The sequence below is a fragment of the Anser anser genome (assembly GCF_964211835.1).
Source record: "Anser anser genome assembly, chromosome: Z".
Lineage (NCBI taxonomy): Eukaryota > Metazoa > Chordata > Aves > Anseriformes > Anatidae > Anser > Anser anser.
Window position 1 is genome coordinate 84,497,818 of NC_139723.1, and position 26,284 is coordinate 84,524,101.

Here is a 26,284-nt window from a genome sequence, read left to right on the forward strand (position 1 = left end):
ACTTCCCTGCTGTATTCAGATGTAAACTGGGGTCCCACTCTGCCAAACAGATATATATGCAAAGCATTACTTATAGCTGCTACTTGTATGTACAAGCATGTACAAGACTATGAATGTGTCTATACAACTATTTTAATAGCATGGGGATGCCACTAATTTAAAAAAATATATGTATCTCTCCCCTAAGGAGACCGACAACTCAACAATGTTTACTTTTCAGTAGCAAAGTCAACCTCCTTAAACAAAACAACTTGTATCAGAGGAACAGATATGACCATGACTAGGTATATAACAAGTGCTTAGGTACATCTAGGTCAGCCAAGAGTCACATCCCTTCACATCTCCCATGGCTAAGACTGGTAGCACAGCAGTCTAGTAGCTCAGGTGGTTGTCTTGAATAAGGCTGAACTGGGCAGGAGTTCTTTACCTGACAAGTTCCTTATGCAATTCCGGTGAAGTCAGGTAATCTGATGAGCAGCTTGCCTTCTCCAGTGATCTTTCGCTGCCTTCTGCGGGACTCTCCACTTTAAGAGCCTTACTGGCAGCATGGTGGAAGTCTGCTACCTCTATTAAGCGCTGCTTCATTTCATTTAATAAGTTAATATGAGCTGCACTCTGGAAAAATCGTCTTCCAATACAACCATCTACAGGTAATCTAAAAAAGAACAAAACAGCAAAACAAAGTCTTGTTGCAAGTGTCAGATCAGAATGTCTGCAAATGAACTGACTTTGGAGAAGTTGCCAATACCTACTGCTTTCAGCTGAGCTCTCAGTGTGAAGCAATTAAACACGTTTAAAGGGCAAGCATATTAGTGCTTGCTATTTTTCTTGAAGCCTTCATGATCAGACTCACCCATATTGTGGTCCTGGTCGGTGAAGGTAAAGCAGAAAGAATTTTTGCCAGATTAGTGGCATGAGAGGGTGATCAGCAGGTGTAGCAAGGGCCTGGTGAGCCCAGCGGTAAATCATTAGCCTCTGAAGGGAAGGTACAATGGGCAGCTTCAACTGGATCTGGGCTTTCTGCAAAAACAATGTTTTCAGTCAGGTGCCCTGCTGCTGCAGTTTCCTGTAACAGGCTATCACATCCTAACCCAACAGATCAGCACAGCACGAAAATTCAGCAGTTCCAAGGCAGAAAACTTAGATCCATTCGTGTATCTGTTCCAAGGTCTTAGAGGGAATCTACCCAACTAACAGTTATGTTGGACAGCTATTAGAGAGCAGTGCTACACCTCTGACACTTACAAAAAAAATAACACAAACAGAGGGATCACTGTGATGCAAACCCAACATAAGCGCGGTTGGTGTTAAGAGTTCTTCCTCAAAGAGGTATATACTTCTTCAAGCTTCCAGAAGGTGGTGTTAGAGAACAAGGCAGCAGATGTGAAGTACATGGCATGTTCAAAACACTAAAAATAAAGTCATAAGCTACATGAGGAAGTAGAGTCCTACATCATGCTACCAATTTTAGCAATTTTCCGTACTGTGTTCTACACAGCCCTCCTTAACACCTAAGACAAAGTAAAACTAATGTGAAAAAAGAATACAGAAGGAAAAGTTTTTTTTCCTGCAAACACAGAACAAAGGCAGTGCAATGTACGAAAGCAGAACACTATTAGCAACACAGAATGCTAACTCCATAAACTAAAATCACAGGAAACTCATAGAGCAAATCCCCATGAACTGTGCCTCTATCAGGGGAACTCTTCTGAAATCCCAGGCCTCAGTGAAGATCCTGGCACTACCTCACCCCCCATGTTAGACCTCAGAAACCCTCAGCACGCTTTTCCACCTAGTCCCCACACACCATCTCACTGCTTCCCAGGGAAATTGAGACACATAAGCCCAGGGACAAATGTTCTCCGCACTTGTCTCCAAATAACCAAGACATGTAGCAGTCTGGCTATAGCCAAGCAAACCCACTTTCTTAGGACTTCTAGACCAAATTCTTCAAAAAAAAAAACACACTAACAGTTGAGATGAAGGACGGTCCAGAATTTAAACTTCTAGACAAGACAGCTTTGTTCTCAACTTGTTTCATTCAGAATTTCTCACTGAATTTGGGCAAAAAACTGCAAAACACTGCACTCTGGCTTAAAGAACACCTGACTTTGTGCCTTAATAACAAACTTTTTTGCCAGTTTTGGAAAATATTTCAGAGAATAAATACGGCAACAAATAAGTGTAAAACTCCAAAGCCGAGACTTTTTTGCAAAATTCAGATCTGAAAAATGATCTTTGACATAGAGATGTTTCCCTGCCTGTAAATTAAGAGTATCTGCACTACCCATCTCAGTGGCACAGAATAAATCCACCAAAGATTGGAAGGCATTCAGATGACCCAGGAAATCATGTAAAAACCCTAGTTACTGAATGAAACTTTCTGTAAATAATTATGTATTATGAACAGATTTATATAGTAATCTTTGAGTATTCAACTCAAAATACGAAGGAAAGCATCCTTGACATATATTTTCTCCGGGAAAGCCAAGCAGATAAAGAATTAGTTATGCCTTTGTCTTGGTAAGAAAAATCACAGGAGATAAAAGTTATGCAATACAAAAGGACACTTTTCTACAGTAGCCCTCTAAGAGGATGAACAATTTGCTCACCTTTAAAGCTTGATCAGGAGTTAAATCATTAATAACTAATTCCCCTTCCACAACTCTGCGAAGCTGCGAATCTTCTTCAAATATTGACTCCATATTTAACACCATCCATGAAAACCAGACCTGTACAATGCAATAATAATGGAAATATTGATAATAAAATTGTAGGTGCAGGATCAGGAAGCTTGTTGTTTTCTTAAGTGTATGTCTTTTCCAGATTCTCATTACAAACATGAAGGAGTATTGTCACATCGACACAAGAAAAACAGTTTCTTTACCTACATTCACACATCCTTTTTGTATATTGTATTATTTTGAGAAAGGAAGGGGAAACCAGTGACCATTGATAGAATTTGCCTGAGAGTTTCAGAGGGATACAGTAAAACAAGATCTCCTCTCTCCCATATGCACTACATTTCCAGCTGGGGTACTACAGGTTTTTTGTTTTTCTTTTTGCTTCAGTGAGGAACTTTCTTAAGCAGAAAGAAAGCAAAATATTAATCAAAAATTGACTGATCTAGGAGAAGAGTCAGTCTTAAATTATTGAGAGAAAACATAATTGAGAACAACTGAAGATTCTTATTAAGTAAGAAATCCTATTGTATGAATTCCTGGACAGATCAGACAAACTTCTACTTTGAAAAATTTTTCATGTTCTCTTTAGTGTAATAAATCTGCAGCATTCTCTTACGCTAAATTAGGATTTTATCACAAGACTGCCCACAGAAAGAGGGATATGAAAAAACAGGGAACAACAGAAAATCTGCAACAACTTGCCAAAGCAGGAAAAAAACACCCACTGCCCAGAGAAGCTGTGGATGCCCCATCCCTGGAAGTTTTCAAGGCCAGGGTTTTGAGCAACCTGATCTAGTAGGAGGTGTCCCTGCCCATGGCAGGGGTTGGAATTAAATGATCATTAAGGTCCCTTCGAACCCAACCCATTCTATGATTCCACTTACCTGAGAGGAGTTGGCATTTCCCTCAACAAAGGATGGCGTCACGTTGCCTGCCACAATCCAGCTTACAAGCGAAGATAGCAGACCTTTGTCACAATGATAGCCTAAAGCATTCTGCAAGGAAACAAAACTTTTATTATTATATTATTTTATTAAAACTATTATTATTTTGTAAGAAGCTCAACAGATGATTTACAGACTAGAGACATCATGCTGCTTTTATCCATGTTCCTTTCTACCTCATATGACTATTTCCCAACCTTAGCTCAGCCAACCAGTACCGAATCCCTTGCTCGTACCTCATTTCTCATCAGTGAAAAGATTGTTTTATAGTTTTTATAGTGACTATTTTCCAACAGATGATGTTCTATTGTTGTTCTCAATATACTATTGAACATACAAAATGCAAAGACCACAAAGATACTGTTATAGAATTATTCTGAATGAAATTTGAGTTTCAAGTAGTTTCAATTGTTATTAAAATATAATTTATTCCACTAAACTTGAGCTACTCGGAACCAAACCAGATAGCATAACCACATCATGCATTATTACAATTGTTCTCGGTACCTTTCAGGAAAGCAGATTCACATCAAAATGAGAATAAGTAACTCAAGAACTGACATTTACTCAACAGCCACCCAAACACACCACACCCGTTTACCTTGTGTTGTTGGTAAAGCAGCTTTTGTACACAGTCTTCCTGACTGTACTGAAAAGCAGCTTTACAGAGGTGATCCAGCAGGAAGAGCGTTGCCCGGTCCCTGTGCCACAGCTGCTGGCTGGTGAGGACCTGAACCCAGAACTCCAGTACTGCAGCCGGCCCCACACCATTTGGCTGGCTGCTTAGGAAGATGTGAGTCTGCCAAATTAAAGGGTAGAATTGTTCAAATGCTTTCAGCTTGAATTACAGCGTAAGAATTATTTGAAGAGCTGTTTAACTTGCATGAGGCTGTGGGCCTACCCTTAAAATAATACACAGCAATGCTCTCTATACCTATGTGAAAACACGTTTATCATCTCCAATCTCCAAAAGAGATTCTGCAGCCTGGAGATCTGCACATCTTGCACAATCAGCAGAAACAGACACAAAAGCAGGACCCCCTGCAAACTGCAGATACAAACAACACCTATGTGTGAGGCCTTGCCTGCTGTTCCTACAATAGGTACATATCTCTTTAGTCCATATCCTTCTCTGATGGCAGTGGGCCTTGGTTCTTGAACCCTAGTAAAGAATACTGCAGTTTTCTAACACAAGAACATTTTTTCATACCATAGCTTTAAGTTAACGGACAAAAGCAAGGCTTCAAGGCATTCAGTAAATCTGTTCCGTTCCTCAGCTAACACAGGCGAGACAGTAGTGCTGTGTATTGCATTCCCTTTTCAGACAGTTTTGTTACCAGAAAATCTGTCTTTCCAGAAGTTGAACGCACAGCTGATATTTCCAGTGTTTAATGCATTGCCATTCTTAAGCAAGTTTAAGCCAAACTCTTTCAGGAAACCAAACCCAACTTTTCAAGCTTAGTGCAGAACACTCTATGGATGCAGAACTGCCACAATCAGCATTCTTTCTAACTTTAAGCACAAACTCAGTCAAATAAAACTACCTATTTTTAAGCATCCCCCTGCTTTTTTCTTTAAACATTATCTTCTTACCTGTATCATACTACTGAGCAGCTTAACATTTTCTCCATAGCTCACTCCTGTCAAGTGCTGTGTTACCTTGTGGGTAACCTGCTGGGTCATGCCTTGAGGGACTCCGCTATCCAGGTGAAGAAAGAGCTGAACATGTGATAAAAACCTAGAGATATCAAATTAAATTCAATTAATTTTAAAATTTATTTTACATCTTAAACATAAAAGAGCTGCTTCTGGAGAATTTAAAACTTTAGCATGAAGCACAACAGCACTTGCTGACACCCACACACAAGAATTTTGCTTCACAATGATGCTGCAAAGTTACTTGCTCCACTTTAAACATATCATAGGAATATTATGAAGAGTTCAAGGCAGACTGTAATTCAAGTCAGCTTATCTGGACTAAAGGTATTTGAAACTGTAAGGCAATCCCAAAATCTGAGAATTGAACAGTAGGTAGCACTGCATAATAAGCCTTGAAGTATGGCCAAACTGCATAGCAATACACCTTGAGTTTTCAAATAGCAAAAAGTAGCTTGCATTTGCTACCCAGCTTTTTGGAAAAGGCAACGTTTCTCAGAAACCACACACTCTTCCCCATCACGTCACGTTCTCGCTGAACACGAAACCCAGAATGAGACATGATACATTTAACAGTTAATCTTAGCTTTCACTTTCTTTAGCAATAAAGATATCAGGAACATATGAAACTTACTGTTCATTCTTCAGGAGATAATACTGACAAGAGTAAAATACAGGTAAAATTTTATCCAGTACGTGGACTACTGTTCTCAGATACCTAGACTGGACGAGTACACCCAAGAGAGGGATCCCTTCAGCACAGAACTTCTCAATGCTGTCAAAACAAAAGAAATAAGGAAGAGCATGTAGACTATTCGTAAGGAGGGACGTGGGATGTTGGCGTTTTTTATGAATTGAGATGTAAAGACATTGATACATTTACACCATCTTTGAAATCCTACAGACCTAAATACGGAGTTTTTTTCTTCAGCTGCCATGTAAATCAATAGCTGGCAGATTTATTTTTTTTTTTTAATCTTTCCAGTCTTTTGGGGGATTTACATCCTCTCTTTCAAAGGCCAAAGAGATCACTGAAGATGGGTGCCTTCACCACGTTTCAATCAATTTAAAACTCAGAGTGCTTGCCTAACCTTGTTAATCAGTTTCCGAGCTTCCTATTATCTGCCTTTGACATGTCCTTAGGATGGATGATCCTCTGGACATTTTTCTGCACTACCTACTGATGAAGCTCAGACTTTACCTTATAGTTTATACTTAGTTATGATTAGATAAGATGAATCCTACCCTTTTACAGAAAACTACTGGCAGCTGATATGGCACATTGCTCTGCATCAAGCTTGGACAGTGGAAAAGTGTTGCACATTAGGACAAAATGAAAAATGTTAATCTTATGTCTACTGTGCAGTCACAAAAATGTAGGGTTCCCAAGGGCTTCATTTTAGGCCACTTGTCCTTAATATATTCATAAATGACCTGGATGCAGGACTGGATCAGATGAACCCTGTGAGTCCATTCCAACTTGGGATATTCTGTGATTCTATGAAATACAGCATTAAGCCACTAGCATTTATTACAGACCTTTAATTTTGCACTTTTGTGCAATAAATATCAGCATTATTGTTTAGATAGGAGAGGTGCGATAGTTCTTCAAAAGGCCATACAGAGCGTTTTGGAAAAAAAAATATCAAAAGCAAAGAGGTTCCTTGTTTTTTCATCTGTGTTCAGTCATGTAAAAGCTTCCACCCTCAAGCCAGATTACCCTCATATTAGTCTCAAACTGATCTAGTACTATTAGTAAGTTTGTATGCATCTATGGCATAACCATAGCATCAAGCAATGGCTTGAGGAAGAAGAAATCCAAGACAACTTGTCTCTGAAGACTAAAGCAACATTCAACGCAGAAAACAAGTTATTCAGAATTTTGACTAAGAGCCAAAGAGATTTAGAAAGAGGCCATAGATTCAATAAGTACAGCCCTGGGAAAGATTATTAATCCAATCTATCCCTGATTTTGTATCTTAATCACTTATTATTATTTATAATATAATCTTAATGTTACACTTCATTATACGCAGGAGCATTACTTACAAAACAGCTGAAAGCATTGGAAACAACTGTGTTGGAACACAGTCAGGGCTGGGAGGTTCAGTAGAAAGGTTATATAGCTCTTAATTTATTATTGTCAACACAAGTGGTTTCCTCCTCACTATTTTCTGAACGTTCTGCTGCAGCTCTACTAAAAAGTTACCAACTAGACAACCCTTTCAGTAAGTGTGGTTAAAAGTTAGTGCGATTGAAATGGCCAGAAATATTGCCTCAGTTTCACTATTATTTCTAATCACTATTTTCCCCCCAATGTGGAGAGGCCAAAGTTAGTATTAGCGAAATAAAATAACTGGCACATTGTTCAAAAATGCACGTCCCTGAAGACTGCTCAATTCCTTGCATCAGAAGCCATTTATCATCTTCAAGCTCACGTAAGATGTTAGGTAGCCTTCAGCTCACCAGTTACTGGACCATCCCTCCAAAGCAAACACAAAGCACGCTTACCTATGACCTAGCATGGTCATGGCCAGCGCCAGGTAACAGCCGATGGGGATGCCAGCTTTAACAGCCTTCAGGAGGGGGTGAAGCGTGACTGACTCCGTCATGTCGAGCATACTGTCAGACACAGGCACTGCAGGCCAGCCATGCTGCATGCCACGGTCATTTCTGTGAAGCTTCAAGCGCAAAATCAAGCCCCATGCCCACTGGTTAAAGGAAGTCTCCGGTGTTTCTCCATAACGAACAATGCTGGCTAAGTAGGAGACCTGCAAGAAAGCAGAAGGAACAGGAATAAGAGGAAGCACAGCTATGCTACAGCACGTACAGCAGTAGCCTAGGACTTGGGACAGCTTGGATGAGTGACTTCTTCTATCACAGTACCCTAACAATATGTATACCAATAAATAACAATATAAACCTACAAGGGGACCAATCTGAAACTTTCATTTCTCGTACAAACATTCCACAAAAAATAGCATTATTTCCAGAGAGCACTGTAGGTGGAAAAATACTGAGAGTTGGGTTATCATAACATTCTAGTACCAAGACAGCATAGCTCTTAAAAGGAAGAAAGGAAAGCAAAGTCTTCACCTGCAGTTCTTCCTATTTATCACTAGCTTCCCTGTAAATCTGAAGAAATACCTGTTTTATGCTTTCAGAAAGCAGCCCAGCATATGGTTTCTGGGAGAGATATTTCAGGTATGCTTCCAGGACCATCAATGCAACTTCAGAATGGACAGCTGGATCCAGATGAAGAGTATCCTGCTAAAAACAGAATCAAGAATCACAGGAAAACTTCATTTAAAAGCAAAAAAAACTTTTGCTTCATTTAAAAGGTCTCTACAACCATATGATTAAGTTGCACTAAAAATAACCCTTAGTTTACACAGCCAGAAGGAAAATAAGTATTGCAAGACTTGGTCAAAACTTTCACCAGTACAAAGAATTTTGGCCCAACAAAGAAAGATAACAAGATCATATTGGGCAATACAAAGCAAAACAGCTGCATTACTTCCAGAAGTGATCATAATCATTAGATCATGTGCGTTATGGGATTTACAGTAATCAATCCAAAGATCCATAGATACATAAATATAAGTTATATGGTACAAGCACTGGAAAATTTGCCTTAAAAAAACAACAAAAATAGAATAATCAGAACCTACTACAAATTGTATCAAAACATAGTAATTCCTCTGATCAACTATTAAAGAACTCTTTTCCCCAACTCTGACGTGACTGTTATTGCAAAGCAAAGACCTCATAATTAAATTTTCTCTACCATTCCTTTGTTTTCATGTGTCATCAAGAAATGGGAAGAAAAGGTAAGGCAAACCTCATTTCCAAGTATCAATAGAGCAAAGGGAAGAGTTCAGTATGATCACGTGCACAGATTACAATACTAAAATGTATCGCTGAGCACAGGCAAAAGGATTTTTCCTAACTTTCTTTCTGGTTCTCTCTCAAAAAGAAAAAAAAAACACATTCAGACTGGATTGAATGCCAACCAGATGAAGCTCCTGGAGTAACCCTTCTATGGAATGTTTTCTGGCCATCTAAATAATGCTCAGGGCTTTGAAAGCTCTTTACTTCAATCACTGAGTTTTTGTGCATTGTGGAAAAAAAAAGTACCTGAATACTCTCATGCACACCACTTGGAGGATTCCTTTATTTCTGTAATCAAAGATATCTTAAATCAAGTGACTCACAAAAAATATCCAGTCAGCTGTTTTGTCACCTATTTCCTTCTCATTTAGGAGAGAAGGAACTCCTCCTTAAAGCTTTTAGTTTCAACTACAGTACTACAGAATACCAACAGAAGGCTAGAAAGTTATTGTGAATTTCCCATCCCAAGCCTTCAAAGATACAGTAGTCATGTCAATAGTATTCAACTCTTTTTCAAGTTCAGTTAATAGTCCCAGGTTGAATAACACTTTTTCCTCTGAAAAACTGCCCAGGTTCAGGCCTCCTGTTTAATACGTACCTGCTCACCAAATCCCCAGTTTAGACCTTCCAAGATAATGCAGGCGAGTTTATTCTCCACCGTTGTAAGACTGTAATTTAGTAACCAGTCTCGAATCAGTGCTATCTCAGATGAAGAAGGCTTCCACAGGTACAAGGGCAGTTCTTTAAACAGATACAAGGAAACCTTTGAGAAAACAGAAAAAAAGTGTATTCAATACTTAGTAGGGAACAATAATCAGCACTATACCCTTAGGCCTTAAACAGTGATATAGTCAAAAAACAGTCAGGTTTTTAACTTGATCCATTCATACTATGTACCTGGTCTGTATAACCTCTACCTAGTTTTAACTGGGTGTCTGCTTTAAATGACAGAGGTAAGAACTTACCATTCCAACTTTCTCAATAGTCTGTTTAACTCTATCCAGCAGTACAGATATAATCTGTGTATGGATGCTGGCAATTGCTCCCAGGAGTTCACGGCCAACTTTTGAAAATGTCTCCCTTGTCGAAAGACTAACATATGACACCTGAGAAGATGAGCAGAGAGAAGTTACTCATCATGGTTGATCTTCACTGACACTGCAATAAAACCTGTTTTTGAAAATACAGAACCAAACTGCTCTTTGTGATCCTGTACACAAGGAATTTCAGAGCTACAAGTTAAACTTGAGAAAAAAGAACAGACCATGGTTTTGTTCATTTATTTCATTCTGGCTTGGTCTCAAGACTACTGTTCTTCCTCCACAGAACCAAGCACTTTAGGATATTTTAATTCACTACTAAACTATAAACCTCAGAGGCAGCTCTCTTAGTTCTGCAGTTGAACAAACTATAGAAGCCATAAATGTTTCACACTTCAGTCTGTTAGGAAAAAAATGAGAGCATTGTTCATCCATCTCCTGAATGGACCAGTAATATTTCTCACCTCATATATCTCCAGAACAATGATTTTGACAAAATCCTCATCAACATCAGCCCGTTTGGTTTGTGCCATCTGAGCAAATGTGGTAAGCAGACAAATTTCTTCTGAGCAGTTCATTGATTGGAGATACTTTTCAAAACTTTCAAGGTGCTGTGGCTCTAGAAAAGTCACACAGTATAAGTGTTATCTGACATACATAATCAGTATTTATACAATTATACACAATTCAAAACCAGAGAAGGAATGAGTGATAAAGCATCCTCTCTTCAGAAGTTCTTGTACCAGCTGACTTAAAAAAACAGGTGCAAGAAACACTGTAATATGCAGTGAGCCCATGCAATTCAGTAAATAAACTAGTAAATCAAAATGAAAGCTAAGCCTACTTCAAGAACAGCTGGAAATTTATTTTCAACTACGCAGTGCTGATCACCCACAGGAAGAACTACCTGAATCTCTGTTTTTTAAACATGTTATCAGCATTTCAACTTCCATTATAGGTTGCAGCAATTAATTCTACAGATTAAAGTCCAAATTACATGAAAGGATTCCATCCTCAATCAGCATCACAGTCAAGAAAAGATTAAAACTAAGCCTGCACATGGACAGCAGAGAGATTTTAATCAAGTCAAGACAAGAGACACTGCTCATTCCACATAACGTGATTTCAAGCAGTAGTTAAACTAGGGAGATCATTCTATGCTGGTTACAAATAGAAATACTGAAAGCATCTAGCTCTGGGCCTAAAATATGTCCAAGAGTTACAAGAAAAGCTCAATTTCAGTTTGTCAAACTCAATACAACAAAATTACTGAATACACTAGCTTGGAAAAATCTGAAAACAGAGAACTGAAGTAGCATAGAAGCACAAGGAGGTCTCTTCTTTACACATAGGAATGACAAGTAGCCAAACATTTCATCTCTCGTGGTGGAAGACAACAGGAAGGGAAGAGCACAAAGAAAGCCTAACAGGACTTGAAAAATACATTTTTTTAATTTCTTCAAAAAAAAGAAGCGTCTGCGTGGAAAAGCAAAGTACGCATTAAAAGCTGACCTTGAGCGGTAAAATGGTTTTGATAATGGCCTACTTCCTCTGAAGCTTAACATACAAGCAGAAATGGTTTACAGTGATCTTCTCACACCAGTCGAGGACACTGAACAAGCACTGGTGGTATTCAACTACTCAACTAGCAGAAGCATGCATTTAGCACGCTTGTGATTACACACTTCCACTATGCTTAGATTCCATGTTAGGTGCTTTCAAGAATCTTCAAATGTACTTCAACCTGAGAAGCTCAGACTTGTACAGCCAATGCATCCATCTCATGAATGATGTGCTGGAGGATCACGCAATTTAAGTAAAGAGTTTTTCCATATACTAACGTAAATCTCGCTCCTGACAAATGCAATAGACATACCCCATCCATTTATCTCCCTTACCTAACACTACCTTGTGCCCTTAGCAGCAGCTTTTTGCTGTTGCTGTTGTTTTGTTTTTACATTGTTTAGCTATTTTTGTTTGTTTCTTTTTAAGGTAATGCTTAAGGACAGAAGATGACCAGGTCATTATTACATAAAAAGACCCAGCAGAATGAGCCACAGATTAAGGAAGGGGTAGAATGGGCAAGCAACAAATGAACTAGTAACTGCAAACATTATCACGTTAGCACCACAATTTGTGTGTTTCATTACGCATAGATCAGCTAAGCAAGAATGAAGGGAGTTGGAGGGAGACAGGAGAGAAGATAGAAAGGATCTGGTAAAGTCAAAGACCATAGCAGGAAAGGGAGAGGGCTGGAGCCAGCTGCTGAGCACACATGCCCCTAGACCTTCTCTGCAGCAAGACTCATCTCCACAGCCACCCAGCTTCCTGCTTTAGCCACATCCTCCTCTGCACTGTTCCTGGGCTCCACACCGCAGTCCCCCGTGCCAACCTCACAAACTCCCACCAAGCCCCGTCTTGGGACTGGGGAACGCAGACAGTGAGCAAGGGAAGAAGAGAGACTCCATCTCGTCTCACAGAGGAGCGACAACATCTCCATCAATATCAATAAAGGAGCACTCTTCCAAGAGAATGTTAATTCCATGGTCTATTAGGGTATGAATTACAGGAAATAAAGCTAGCACTACATTGGTAAATGTCAGGCAAAATAAACTATTTCAGAAGATTAGATGGATTTCACTAAAAACTGTTAATATTGCCAGTCTAGACATTTGTGAAAAAATACGAGAGTGCTGACATAAACCACTGAAGAGAATGAAGAGGATAAAAATATCCTGCATCAGCATACCAGGGACTTTAACACAAAAAGTTAGCTAGAAGCAAAACAATGCTTGATCCAAAAAAAAAAAAAAAAAGGTTGTTTGTGTCAGAGCTGCAGTCTACCACATCATATTATGTTCTTTGTTTGAGATGAAGTAAAAAAAATCTTTGCAGAAACAAGACTGTCCTCACTGAAACAGCGTAACTATTACTGATTAGCTCCAAGCCAGCCAAAACAGATCAGCACTTCATAAAATACACACAGCTAGAGTCTTGATACCACTCTCCCACTCTGAGTGCGCTGCCCTAAACGTTAGCTGAGTTTTAAGCAGAGTTAAGATACTCAGTAACTTGAAGATCACCCTTTTCTTCTACTTCTCCATCAAAAGACTTGGTTGATGTGGTGATAGCTATCTGGCCCATCACCCAGCTGAAGAGTAAAACTGACAGGAAGCGAGAGCAAACCTCAAGAGAACAGAGACTGTGAAGTAAGGAGTTACTGCTTTGTTTACCTGACTCCCTGTCAATCAAGTCCCTGAGTAAGTTTTCCACAAAGAAGACAAAGGGAAGGTGGCATTCAAACTGGCTTTTAAGTAACTCTGCTACAGGTGAAACCACCACAATAGCTGCAGATATCAACACAGGACAGAAGTACAGTGAAAACAGAAAGAAATGGTGGCACACAGGACAAGAGAAGCATCAAAAAAGGCACAAGATAAGGGCAACATCTGCAACTGTGAAGATAAGCAGATATCCAGCAACGTAAGTTACTAAAGCCAGAACTACCAAGTTTAGGAAACGAAGGAGGATGGGGTTATTTATACAGCTATCACCAGCTGAAGATTCAAGAACAGTCAACAGCTCACAATAAAACTGCATGATGCATAACTCCTTATTTCAGGATTTAAGTCTCTGTTGAAGGTCATCTTGACTGCTGAAGGTCAAGGTGCAACTCAATATGAAAACACACAAATGTAGTTACTACATGGCACTCCTGAAGCAGCCAGTAGCAGTCACTGACAAACAGAAAACTAAAAGGACAGTAGACATGCTAATTCCCATTAAAATTAGCATCTGGTCAAACACTTGCTGCAAGCCCATGAACTACCCATGGTAATTCTGAGGCCTATGGACCTGTCATGGTACCAAGGATGTATTTAACAGCAGAACCTGCAAAGAATTAAACCTGTTGCTGATGCACCTGTAGTGGAATCTATTAAAATTGGTAAAAATGAAGGAATTCTACCTTTGAGCCTCTGTTTGCAGTCAGCAGGTTGTAGGGAAGAGCAGAGCTTTTCCAGGTGCTCACTCTCTGCACAGTGCATGACAAAGAAGAGCTTCCAAAGCATGTTGCTGGACAATGTTCCGTAAGGCATCTCAGACATGAAGAGCCAGACTCCCAGCCTGTTAGGTTTGAAGAGAGGCAAAGAGTCTCACCCTGATAAATCCCAACGTTTGAAAAGGAGCCATACGCCCACAACTCCATTATACAACAGAATTAGGAACATGAGGATTTGTTTTAGTACTTCTCATCGTGAGTTAACCTATTTCTGAAATGAACAATTCCCCAGAGCTTCTGTCAGATGCTAGAATTCAAGTGCAGCTCCTCCCCATCTTGATGCTACCAGTGTGCTGAAAAATCCTGCATACTGCAGTCTTGTTGAAACCACGAAGTACTTAAAACTAATGCAATTCCTGGTTTCAAGTATCTCACTCCAAGATGAAGTCAGTATCAATCACATCGGACAGCCTACCTTTTTGCCTTCAGAACATGTAGAACAGCTCTGAAAAACAGCTCATCGAACTCCAGTTGCAATTTCTCCAGAGAGTACGGATGCGCTATTGATCCATATTGTTTATTGCCACTAACGTACTGCGCCCAGTGGTCACTCACATGACAGAGTGTCATCCTACACAACAGGGCAACAAAGTTGCAGAGGGATCATTAAGTATGTAATCACCAGATAAAGACACAGACATGTGCAGCTACACTCTGGTCTAGTTCCAGGAGACATATTTAATCCTTGGTTTAACCCTTCATTTCCAGAAACTGCCATATAAATAGCATGTACTTTTCCCTCTGCACTTCAGACAGGATTAGCCTAAAATTCCTGTTATCTTTCCTTGGTTTTGCAAGCAAAAAATACATAATATTCTATTATATCAAATTAATTTGTATGTGAACTTCCAAGCCTTAAGGCAATCCTGCTTTATGAAATGGCAATACACGCTAAAAACCCATACAGGAAAAATTACACTAAGTTCTCACTCTACTAGCACAAAGGAAAACCAACTTTGGTCTTGATTCAACTACATCCCCCTCAACAACACACTCATATAAGCCAAGTAAAGAGACTGAAAGACTTAGAAACAAAGAGCAACTTCTAGCTTCCAATTACATTTGCTTAGTGCAACAAGGATTTTCCAAGGAGAAAATTAGAGAAAAATAAAAAAATTCTAAATTACCACAGAAAGAAGGCAGTAACACCAGTTATAAATAGGAGCAATTAGAGAAATTGCTGGATTTCAGTGACCCCACTCACAACCCTGAGAGAAGTCAGCACAGTGTTCCTCAGCTCACCTGGCTCTTCTGTAGCTACAGCATTTAGACTGTAGCTCTTCACCTCACAGGCAGCTTCAGTGTCAAGGACTCTGGGATTTCAGACTCACCCATCAGCTAATTCTAAACTGACCAACTCTCCCAACAAAAGCTACTCAAGAAATGTTTTGGGTTTATTTACTTATCTATTAAGGAGCTCTAAATATTAAACCAGAGTGTATGAAAACGATTCAACCATATCACAGAGGATATATGCTCTTACTTTATTAGCTGACCAATTCGCTTCACAAACTGTCGGTACCGTGCTCTGTTAAATGTTTCTAACCCCACAGACAGAAGTTCCACTAAGGAGTTTGCAAAAGCAAAAATCTTCATCATCTCCTGGGGAGTTGATTTTTCAGGAAAATAAGTACCTAAGACCAAGACAGAAAAAAGCAAGTCTCAAAAATATGCATGAATTCTGGATACTTAAGTAACTTTAATGTAATTTCAAAAGCACTTTAAGCAACAAAAATTACCTTCATTGTTTGCCAGCTAGATAGTGAATTTGTTTTCTTTATGAAATGAATGATAAATACCTGTTAAGTATCAAAGTACAAATCATCTATGCAAGTTATAAGATCTCTAGCGAGCAGTTATCTTCATGTACTTGTCCAGAGACTTAATAGAATACTTGCACACTAGTACTGCTGTAATTTTTTAAATTATCCCATGCAAATAACATACATTTCCATCTATATTTATTTAGTCTGTGAGCTGTTGCTCAGGTTCTGTATAAGTTCACTTCAAAACTCTCATAATGCAGTAGCATTCTTGGCCTTTGTGGTCATTGATACCATTAACAAAAGCAAAATAAAGAGAAACACTTTATTGGCTCATTACCTGCAGACTTAAACCCAAGGAACTGCTGAAACAGTTCATGAAAAGGGAATTGTGACAACAGGGCAATCAAGTCATCTTCCAAAAGCAGAATCCAACTTGTTTCAGGATCCTCATCCTATAGAAGGATTCAAAGTCAGTTTTACTAATAAAAATACTAATTTTACCAATAAAACACATGATAGAAGGGCTTCGCTACTGTGCTAATTCCAGCTTGCTTTGCAAAACAAAGGAAGTACAAACGAACTCTGCCTTCCGTGCACAGAAGCTCCTAAATTTCTGTCTGTGTGCCCCTACACAACAGCACTCGCCAGCTAGAAAGAAAAACTAGACAATGCTACGCTAGTCCAACACAGATTCTGCAGTGAAGCAACTGTTCAAATGCACTATTTCCATGCTTTTTGCATGCAATAGCACTCTTAAGTTCAATCTCTCATTACTCACTTCTGGAAACTCCATCTACAGTTATATCACAGAGATAAAAGGCAAGTAAAAGAGATTGAAGGTTCAAATGATGCTTTTAATCTGAACAGCAGTTAAGTTTTCCTTATTCCACTTCACAACATCAATACAGTAAGCCTGAACCAAAGCACAAAAAGAAAACATCATTCACTATACCTCTTCTCCTCCTTCATCTACTAGTGTCCAGTTTCCAGATTCCTTCCCAGAGGAAGAGGAGCTTTTCCTTTCAGTTGGTTTCATATGGCACATGAACTCCACCCTATTTCTGATTTAAAGAAAAAAATAAAGTTTACAAAAATTTGAATGATAGAAACCTAGAATTTCATCATATTTCAGTTAAGAGATCACACTGGTTTTAGCTGGCATGGAGCTAGTGTCCTTCACAGCAGCCTGTATGGTGCTATGCTTTGGATTTGTGATGAAAAAAAGTGTTGATACCACACAGATGTTCTAGTTAGTGCAGTGCTTGCAGTGTCAAAGCCTTTTCTGCTTCCCCTGCCAGCAAGGAGGCTGGGGTTACACAAGAAGCTGGGAGCGGACACAGCTAGGACAGGTGACCCAGACTGACCAAAGGGATATCCCATGCCATAATGACATCAGGATCAGCAATAAAAGCTGAGGGAGAGGGAAGCAGACACATTCATAGCGATGATGTTTGTCTTCCCTTTAGCATGATGAGTCCTGCTGACCTGCAAACAGTTGAACATCTTGCTGACAGGAAGCATCAAATGAATTCCTGGTTTTGTTTTGCTTGTGTACGCAGCTTTTGCTTTACCTATTAAACTGTCCTTATCTCAATCCACATGTTTTTGTACTTTTACCTTTTATTTTTTCCTCCCCATACTAGGGGGCAAGTAAGCAAGTAGTTGTGTGGCACTTGGCTGTCTACCAAGGTTAACCCATACCAGAGAAAATATCCAAAACAGATTCACGAACAAGTGTGCCAAATAACCTAATGCCTTACAAGACTCACAGTCTGCAATATTCTGAGAACTATAAATGGCTGTCAGCCCTGTACAGAAAGCATATTTTAATATGCAAGAAATAAAACTATTATCCTCATGCAAGAAAAATCCCTGAAACCAAATAAAAGGATATGATTTTTCGGAAGAGGTACTCTAAAACAACTATTTAAAGCTATCACGTGGTGAGTCAATGACTAGCAGGACAAGCATAGGCTAGCTCCACTACAGAACTGCCACAGCTGCATTAGCTGGATGCCATGCCAACATTAGGAGGACTGGGCTTAGGTACACCGAGCTACCACAGCTAAAGAACTTCCAGGAAAAGAGTTGCCTCACTTCAAGCCAGCTTCAATTCCATATATTAGACCACCGTAAGGCTGGGATGCTAGTTTTCAGACTCTATACCATCAATATCTTCAGCTGTTCAGATATATACCAGCAAGTTAAATGAACAAGCAGAAAGGCTATACAGATGTTAAAATTTTAACTTATAACTTCCTTTTAAAAGGAAAAATGTACAAGCAGAACTCTGAACACAATGCAACAAAAGCTCTGGCACCACATCACCCTCCTGATCCGTCCAAAGCCACACTGATAATGCAAACATATTAGAAATGAAATACAAGCTTTACGATAACAGTTTCACAATTCTGAATTTCACAATACCAGTATCCAATTCTGAATGGGGCTTAGAAGTGAAACGGGTTCCTGACACACAGCAGCTGTAACAGAAGTGTCAGATCTTTAACAGTAAGTACAGCCACTGAAGTCTCTGCATTCCTGCATAATAAACAGTTGAGAGAGCCACCCTGCACACCTTGAATCAGTCCTCGTTCAAAGCACAAGCATAATAACCCAGCAGCAATACATGTACCCTCAGGACACATTTGTTTCCCCAAGCAGCTCTAGAGAGGAAATGTAAAACAAAACCCTTTAAAACAACAGTGTACACTAATCAAAGTCCCAGTTAACACAGGGTCAGACTATCAAGATACCAGTAGTTTGATTCTTCAACACTAAAATCTGTTGGGGGGGGTGGGGGTCAGGGCAAGTTATGCATTTTATCTGAAGCACGTAACAGGAGTTTTCCCCTAATGATTAATTTCATTAGCTAGCATCTCTAGCATCATGTATTACTTCTAGATAAAAAAGCATGAAAAATAAGAAATACAAACAGCATCTACACCAATTTACTAAACCCTTTATGCTGTCTCTGCAACATACGGCCTTGAATTCTGATCAGGCCACCATCCACTGCAAGAACTATTTCAGAATTCACTAAAAAAAAAAAAGTCAGCCATCACAAGCTATTTGACAGTTAAAAGAAAGCTTTATCATACCGCGTGCAGTCAGAGAACGTGCTGCCAAGGCTGTGTTTCAAGGTGAATAAATAAAATAAGAGTTTGACTTTAACCATGAATCTCATATTTGTGCCTGCTTTTATGACTTCGCCTGCAATGTGCTTTCAGGGTCGTACAAGAAGATTTTATACCATCATGTTTTCTACTATTAAATCGTCAGATCATATTTATAAAATTATATTTCCATACTTACTTGACAGGAGACATAAGCAAGGCAAGAGATTGCATGAAATGAAAGACACCTGATGGGTTATCCAAGACTTTGATCTGGAATTAAATGCAAAAGTTTAAGTAAATAAGTAAAATTCAATCCAAGTAAAACAAAAGGCAAATCAGTTTTACCAGAGAAATTCATATTCTGGGTTTCGCATTTCTGGATAGTTTTTAGTCTGACCAAAAAATGAGTGGAAAAGACAGTTCCGATACCCTGGAGGAAGTCTTGCTATGGTGCAGTATTAGGTACTATAGAGTACTGGTATAAAAAATTTAAGAAGGAAACAAACATCAAAAAGGTACGCAGAAAGACAACTTTCCTTCACTTCTCACATACACCTGCACATCAGTGGGAAGCTGAGCACAGGAGAAGTTCCAATGCTACCTCCAGTCACCCTTCTATTTCATGGCTCGCCTTACCCTATTAGCATAACTGCAATCTTTTCCTACAGCTAGATTTCCTACATCTTCCCCCCTTGGAGGGGACAAGTTTTTTGAATCAATGCCCTGACACCTGTGGATACCTACGCTCCCTCTGGTCTATACAAAGTGAACCCTTCTCCTTGCCCTTGAAATATTCCCAGCTAATTAACTTTCCAGGGAAACACAGCCCAGTCCCATTTCAATGGGCAGGCTGTGAAATCTGTTCTTCCTCTTTCCTTATACACCACACACAGAGGCGCTTCCAGTCTCACCTGTCTGCCCCCTCCAACCTTCCCACAATAAAGAAATAAACATTCACACCTGAATGAACGGAACAGCCCATTCACCGATCCCAGCTGGGCATCGAAGGATGTGGTTGAAGAGGAAGAGCTGGTCACCTGGACAGCCAATTCTTTGCAGCACTGACACCTAAAGGGAAGTATATTGGACTCGTAAATAATCTCAAGGTTCGTTTGTTTATATCCTTGCTAAATAGAATAATATCGCTTTTTCATTTCTCCTCCCACACTTTCCAGCAAGCCTCAGTTTTCAGAGCAAGTTAGAGCAGAACAGTATTTAAAAGCCTGCTTGCTTGGCTCTGAGCCACAGTGCAAACCAGCAAAATTAATTACAAGTTTATTAAGAAATAATTTATGTAGAAGTCAGCAAGAACAGAAGTTTCTCAAAATTGCTAATAAGAATAATTTAACTTCCAAAATAGAAGCATTAATACTCTATACAGATTTAAAAAGTCCTCTCTGAATTCATCCCATGTGTTGAATCAAACAGCTCTATCGTGCTCACTCCCTCACCAGCCTCTGCAGCCACATGAGAAGGTCACTCTGAAACTGAGGATCTTCGATAAGTCTGCGAGTGAAACTGAAGAGAACGCTGATACATTCTTTCAACTGGCCCAAGTCTGAAGAAAGATTTTCAGAGTGCTTTGAAACTGCAAATTAAGAAAAGAATTAAGGAGCTTTGATGAGCAGCTCTCAGAAGAGTAGCATAAGTTGTTGTTTTGGGGCTATAACTTTGTAGATACAAAGATATTTCAACACAGCCATTTGCCAAAACTGACAAACAAGAACACCTACGCAGCATATTTCATTTAATCTTATAATTAAGTATTGGATGCTAATTGCAAGAAGAATATCCTATGGTTGCTCTCATAAAAGGCCTTCCCTCAACATAAACTCTGTAAGAGACACTATTCACAATGCGTATGAACTATCCGGAGGTGAGGGACAAAGGGAGGAGAAATATCTGAGGGAGGGATACTTTAGCTAAAAGATATTGGCAGAAACCCAAATAAGTAACATGCTTCGCCTGAACGCCAGTAAGATTTCTATTAGAGCTGTGAGATTTCAAATGGCCTTCCAAAAAGTAAAGCAGCAGGTATATTCCTCTGTTTTTAAACTTGTGCATCATCAGTTTGGCAAAGGGACTGTATTACAGGGCCTCTTTGACAAGAGCTTGAACTGCAGGTGTCCCATCCCACCTGGCGTCCCCCTACAGTAATCTGTGGCAGCATACAGCCTAGACAGAAGACAGGACTCCTGCATTCAACTTCGACTCTCCAGGCACAGAAGGTAGGAGAACTTAAGTTTTTCTGCAAGAGCAGAAAGTTAAGTTTTCTGCAAGCGTTTCACTGATCCCTCCATAAAATCAACAGGTTTTAGGATCAGAGGAGAAACACTCTGGTGCACAATTCCCACCACAAGACTCCAGAACTCCAGGTGAACAAGGTGCCGGGCACTCTGAACAGCACAGGCAGCGTTCACCCACCTTGTTCTTGCTGCTGAAGAGCCACCGATCTCAGCAGCGAGGAGCTGTTCAGCAACCTGTACACGTAAGACTCCACTTGCAACCGAGATAACACCGAAGTGTACGAGTGTAGAGCCAGCGTTTGGTGCACGTGTTCTGCTTTGGCTTCAAACAGCTTCTTCAGTTCCCCCAACACACCTTCATTCAGCTCCACTGTCTGGTAGCGATGGTGACCCGTCACTTTGCACTGATCTGCACAGACACCCTGGAAAGAAAGCAAGTATTTCATGTAAGTCGTTTTCTCATTTTGCCTGGTCAAGTGTGCTTGCAGAAAGTGACCCTGACATAACTCTCCCCTCAACAGATTTCACAGCTTTCATAAAAGGGACCACTTTACAGGTGGACAAACATTTGGGAGCATTCCACTTAGTTTTCAGACCTGCTGAATACTGAAAATGCACATCCCTGACTTCCAAAAAACATGACTCTCATAAACCCTCAATAACTCAAGTTTAGAGGTAGACATGAAGTGGCTTGCCTGTATCACTGAAAGATGTGAGCAAAATCAGCTGTCTCTACTCCCAGTGAGTGCACCTGCTTCTCGCTTTATAGATTTCTGTAAATATTTGTATTTACTATTCTAAACCTAAAATACAGACTGGAACAAGCTAAATATTTTTCTAAGCTCCCAGAACTCACTGTTGATAGCAATTCCCTATAATACATTAAAGATTTCTGAACTGAACTGTACTCTTTTTCCCCAAACTGGAGTTAAACAGTGAGAACAGTCTTCCTCTGCCCTATCTCTAACTCTTCAGCACGAGAAACCCACAATACATAACAGCCCATCATTCTTTCACATAACCAGAAAACAAGCTTCAGACCACGCGCTTTGGAAGCTTGGCCCTGTATTTCTGAAATTATTAGGATAAAATTTTTAAATTAGTATCAAGACAACAATTATTCTGAACCAGGAGGGAATAAAGCAAGAAGCAAGCTTAGCCAGCTGCATGATGACCAGTGGGGACTTAAGAGTGAAGCCAAGTTTCTGTGTTGAAAGCGATTTTATCAACACAAAAACAGAGCCGAAAGAGGCCCAGTGACATAGGCCCATTACACTTGTACTCCCCAGTAAAAAGGAACAGGCTCCTATCTGTACAGCGGATGTCTCTCAGCATTAAACTCTGAGGAACTGTGCTTCCAGTAGCAGGGTCACTTGTGAGCATGACTCAAGCTCCTCTGCGCCTGCCACCTGACAGCAGGACGCAGCCAGGACTGACATCAGTGAGAAGTGTCACTACAGGCAGCAGGCCAGAGGGGACACCATCGCGACGGCCCTTCTGGAGCCCCACAGCCATCCAGCCCTACTCTGCCACGCAGCTCCTGCATCTTCTCTAAGGACTGTGGCACCAACCTCACCCAGTGCTCCAGGCAGAACTGGCTGCGCACAGGCACTGACTGACTACAGGTGAGCCTGACTCCAAAAGAGATCACTAAAACAGATCCCACTGCCATACACCCGTCGAGAGTTTAAAGCAGCTGTCTTAAGTGTCAAAGGATCTGAAAGTGGGGGTCAGCAGAGAGAAAGAAAAGCAAAGGCAACCACCCACTTTAGAACAGAGCATCCTAAATACAGTAAACGTAACAGCGAGTAAAATCAGCTTCCAGAACCACATCCAAATAGTTCTGCTCCGAAAGCAGCTTCAGTGACAGCACCTGCACAGTCTTCTGTTCTTCTTTAAAGGTCCACAGTCTCCCCTTTGCGTTCTGGCAGTCTGTCGTCATAGCCTGCAGCTCCGCCTCAGCCAGCAGCAGCTGCTTCCTGCAGCGCATGTAGTTCAGGAGCAACTCGTAGAACTCGTGCCTGTCCTGATGAGCAACGCTTTCAAATTCCTCCGCGTAGGAGTCAACATTCTCCAGCCATGAACACGGCTCAAAGATCTTCAGCTGCTCTCTGGTAAACGGCACCAGCTCGGGCTCTGTCGGGAGCTCGGGATAGAGCCTCTCGTTGTGCAGCAGGGGTTTAACAGCCATGACGGTTGGCCTCTCGCAGGAGAGCTCAGCCGACAGGTCTGGATAAATTGGTTTCAGCCCCAAACGCTGAACAGGCGCCTTGGGTTTCTCACGGAGCTGTGAGGTGCTAAGAGGAAGCTTCTCTGAGAAACGGGCAAGAGGATTTTTACCATCCTGCGCGTTTTCAGTTCCTTTGTCCCGTGCAATGCCCACTACTGCCTGAGAACCAGCTGCGCTGGGATGAGAGGTACTACCCAGCAAGTCAGAGTATCCTGATCTACCAGCAACCACCTCCACGGGCCTGGGAGGCTTGTCCAGCTTGCTTTCTTCACTTTTCTCAACACCCCCTCCACGTTCTTTACGTGAGGGGCCAGCTCTGGTCTCCTCTCCATCTGTTGAAGGCTCTAGAGTCGCTGCCGAAGACCCTTCGTCTGCTGAAGTTACATTACTACAGGGGATGTCATGTGCATCAGTTGCAGGTTTTACATCCTCTACTTCATCGCGGAGCTGAATTTCTGTGAATTCTCCTGGTTGTTCCACTTGCGCTTTACTGGCTTGAGAAGACACTTCCAAGACAGGAGGGAGGAAGACATCATCAGGCTCTCGTGTCTGGGATTCCTCGCTACTTTTCTTCTTTTTCTCCTAGAAATAAATTCACAGTGTCATTAACAAGCAAACCCCTCCTTCTGGCATCCCGAATCCCACCATCACCAAAATCAGCATTTGCCAACATCACCGACAAAAGCCCCTCTTTACCAGGTTAATTTTCATGGTATTAAAGGTAAAAAGAAATGCGTTAAACAGATCCCTGGCCTTTAGGTGCCCTTTAAACACTGTGCACCAATGTCTACCATCTTGGTCACTTCTTGTTCAAACATCTCAATACTTCTACATTAAAAGCTATGGATATCCTAGGACAGCATGTTTCGCTGATGTATAAATAATCCAGGTAACAGGAACCTGTCTGACCTCTTGAAAAAGACTCACTAGATTTTACCATACTGCAAGAAGTTACTTTGGGATTCATCTCTAGTTTTATAGAAGTATCTTAAGGAACTGAAAATTATTTTCAAAAGGTAACTTCAGGACAAAGAAAGGTCTAGAATGCATCTCCTAATTGCATCTGAAAACCATCACAAAATCTGGACAATTACTGAAATACCCATTGAAAACAGGCATGACAGACAAGAGACACGGAACAACTTGGAACTGACGTGAAAATGGTAAGCCAGTTATCCACTTTTAAATTAAGGCCAGTCTGGGGGCAAGCAGTTCCCACGAGCCTAGCCTGAAGCGTACATTCGTAGCCTCCTTCCCAAAGCACAGCAGGGGACATAAGGCTGCACAGCACATCAGTAACCATTCTGCTAGAGGTGTACCCACAGGTTGCCTGTGTGTACCAGCCATTTCTAATAAGCAGAACTGCTCGGAGTTAGGTTAACCCATGCCAGTTGTGGATGACCCAAACAACGTAACAAGGAACACAGCTGAAATCAGGACAAGCTCTCAGTACCCCTCCAGGGCTGCAGAAGAGGTTGCAGGCTTGGAAACTCACTGACAACTTCTCACGCGCTTTCTCTAGTCAGCCGACAAGATTTTGCCTCACAAGAGGGCATACGTGAAAACAGCTCGAGGGCCCTGAGAATTGCGATCTCCAGACCACCTTGAATTCAGGTGTCTCCTCAAAGCGTCTTTACAGAATGGCAAAGCACTGCCTTCGCTTCCAGGCTGTGTTCCACTACATTAAAGCCTGCAAGCACTTCTGGTCACAAAATACTGCTGACAACCCGAAACCCTTAGGGCTACAGGTGAGACGTTGAAAACAGGTCAGCACAATTCTTTAAACGAGGCCTTGGAGTTATAACAAACATCTCCTGACAATAAATTGCCAGCAGCTTCCACGAGATATCACATCCCTAGGTCAGACTTCCGCCAGCGTACTGCCCTGCAGGCGCTACAAACCCCCGAACCTTTCCTGTCCTCTCCTCGCTACAATCTCAAGGCTCCTTCTTGCAGTCCTCGCAGAAGAAACTCCCTTTGCGCTGCATCCCGCATTTCTCCCGTTGCTACTGCTAGACAAAAACAAGATTTATGTAAGATTTATGAACCCTTTCAGTTCCCGCTTTCTACGGCGAGCATTTCGTAAACGTTAACAAGCCCTGTCCCTCAGCACCACGTCCGACCCCTCCCTGGGCACCCCCAAGAGCCGTAACCCCCCCCCCTTACCTTGTCCTTGTCCTTGTCCCTGCCCCGGGCCCGGGCCCTGCGCGGCCCCCTCACGGCCTCCGCCATCGCCCCCTCCCCCCCCCGCTCGCCCGGCCGCAGCCGGAAGAGGAGCCCCCAGGCGCTGCCCCGCCCCCGCCAGCTCCCGGCCAATCGGCAGCGCCGCGCCTACGGGAGGCGCAGAGGGACAGAAAGGGGCGAGGAGCGCCGCTCCGCCCCCTCCACCCCGCCCCTTGGGTGTTTTTCCCAACGCGGCGTAGGAATCACAGAATCATCACAGAACCACAGAATTACAGAATCACAGAATCACCTAGGTTGGAAGAGACCTCCAAGATCACCTACTCCAACCTCTGTCCTAACACTAACAAGCCCTCCACTAAACCATATCACTAAGCTCTACGTCTAAACGTCTCTTAAAGACCTCCAGGGATGGTGACTCAACCACTTCCCTGGGCAGCCCATTCCAATGCCTAACAACCCTTTCA

The 26,284-nt window shown here is 41.3% G+C and overlaps 1 protein-coding gene across 3 annotated transcripts in view; it reads right to left on the minus strand.

Moving 5' to 3' along the window:
* The window catches only part of EPG5 (ectopic P-granules 5 autophagy tethering factor), a 50,990-nt gene extending 25,001 nt beyond the window's left edge, over window positions 1-25,989 (minus strand). The window contains exons 1-23 of one of the 3 annotated variants that reach the window (XM_083816034.1): window positions 25,803-25,989; window positions 23,280-24,218; window positions 21,585-21,828; window positions 20,612-20,748; window positions 20,121-20,228; window positions 19,357-19,430; window positions 16,994-17,102; window positions 16,379-16,493; window positions 15,759-15,909; window positions 14,691-14,846; window positions 14,183-14,340; window positions 10,680-10,834; window positions 10,141-10,281; window positions 9,774-9,938; window positions 8,432-8,551; window positions 7,796-8,055; window positions 5,919-6,059; window positions 5,222-5,366; window positions 4,230-4,427; window positions 3,569-3,679; window positions 2,613-2,732; window positions 854-1,020; window positions 428-655 (exon numbers count right to left, since the gene is read on the minus strand). In XM_083816034.1, the coding sequence (XP_083672160.1) occupies window positions 428-655; window positions 854-1,020; window positions 2,613-2,732; window positions 3,569-3,679; window positions 4,230-4,427; window positions 5,222-5,366; window positions 5,919-6,059; window positions 7,796-8,055; window positions 8,432-8,551; window positions 9,774-9,938; window positions 10,141-10,281; window positions 10,680-10,834; window positions 14,183-14,340; window positions 14,691-14,846; window positions 15,759-15,909; window positions 16,379-16,493; window positions 16,994-17,102; window positions 19,357-19,430; window positions 20,121-20,228; window positions 20,612-20,748; window positions 21,585-21,828; window positions 23,280-24,218; window positions 25,803-25,868 (4,208 nt within the window). In that variant the 5' untranslated portion in view covers window positions 25,869-25,989. Of the gene's footprint in view, window positions 1-427; window positions 656-853; window positions 1,021-2,612; window positions 2,733-3,568; window positions 3,680-4,229; window positions 4,428-5,221; window positions 5,367-5,918; window positions 6,060-7,795; window positions 8,056-8,431; window positions 8,555-9,773; window positions 9,939-10,140; window positions 10,282-10,679; window positions 10,835-14,182; window positions 14,341-14,690; window positions 14,847-15,758; window positions 15,910-16,378; window positions 16,494-16,993; window positions 17,103-19,356; window positions 19,431-20,118; window positions 20,229-20,611; window positions 20,749-21,584; window positions 21,829-23,279; window positions 24,219-25,802 lie in introns of those variants that run through there. The other 2 variants (XM_083816033.1, XM_083816035.1) reach the window with 2 other exon arrangements.
* Between the last annotated feature and the right edge of the window lie 295 nt (window positions 25,990-26,284).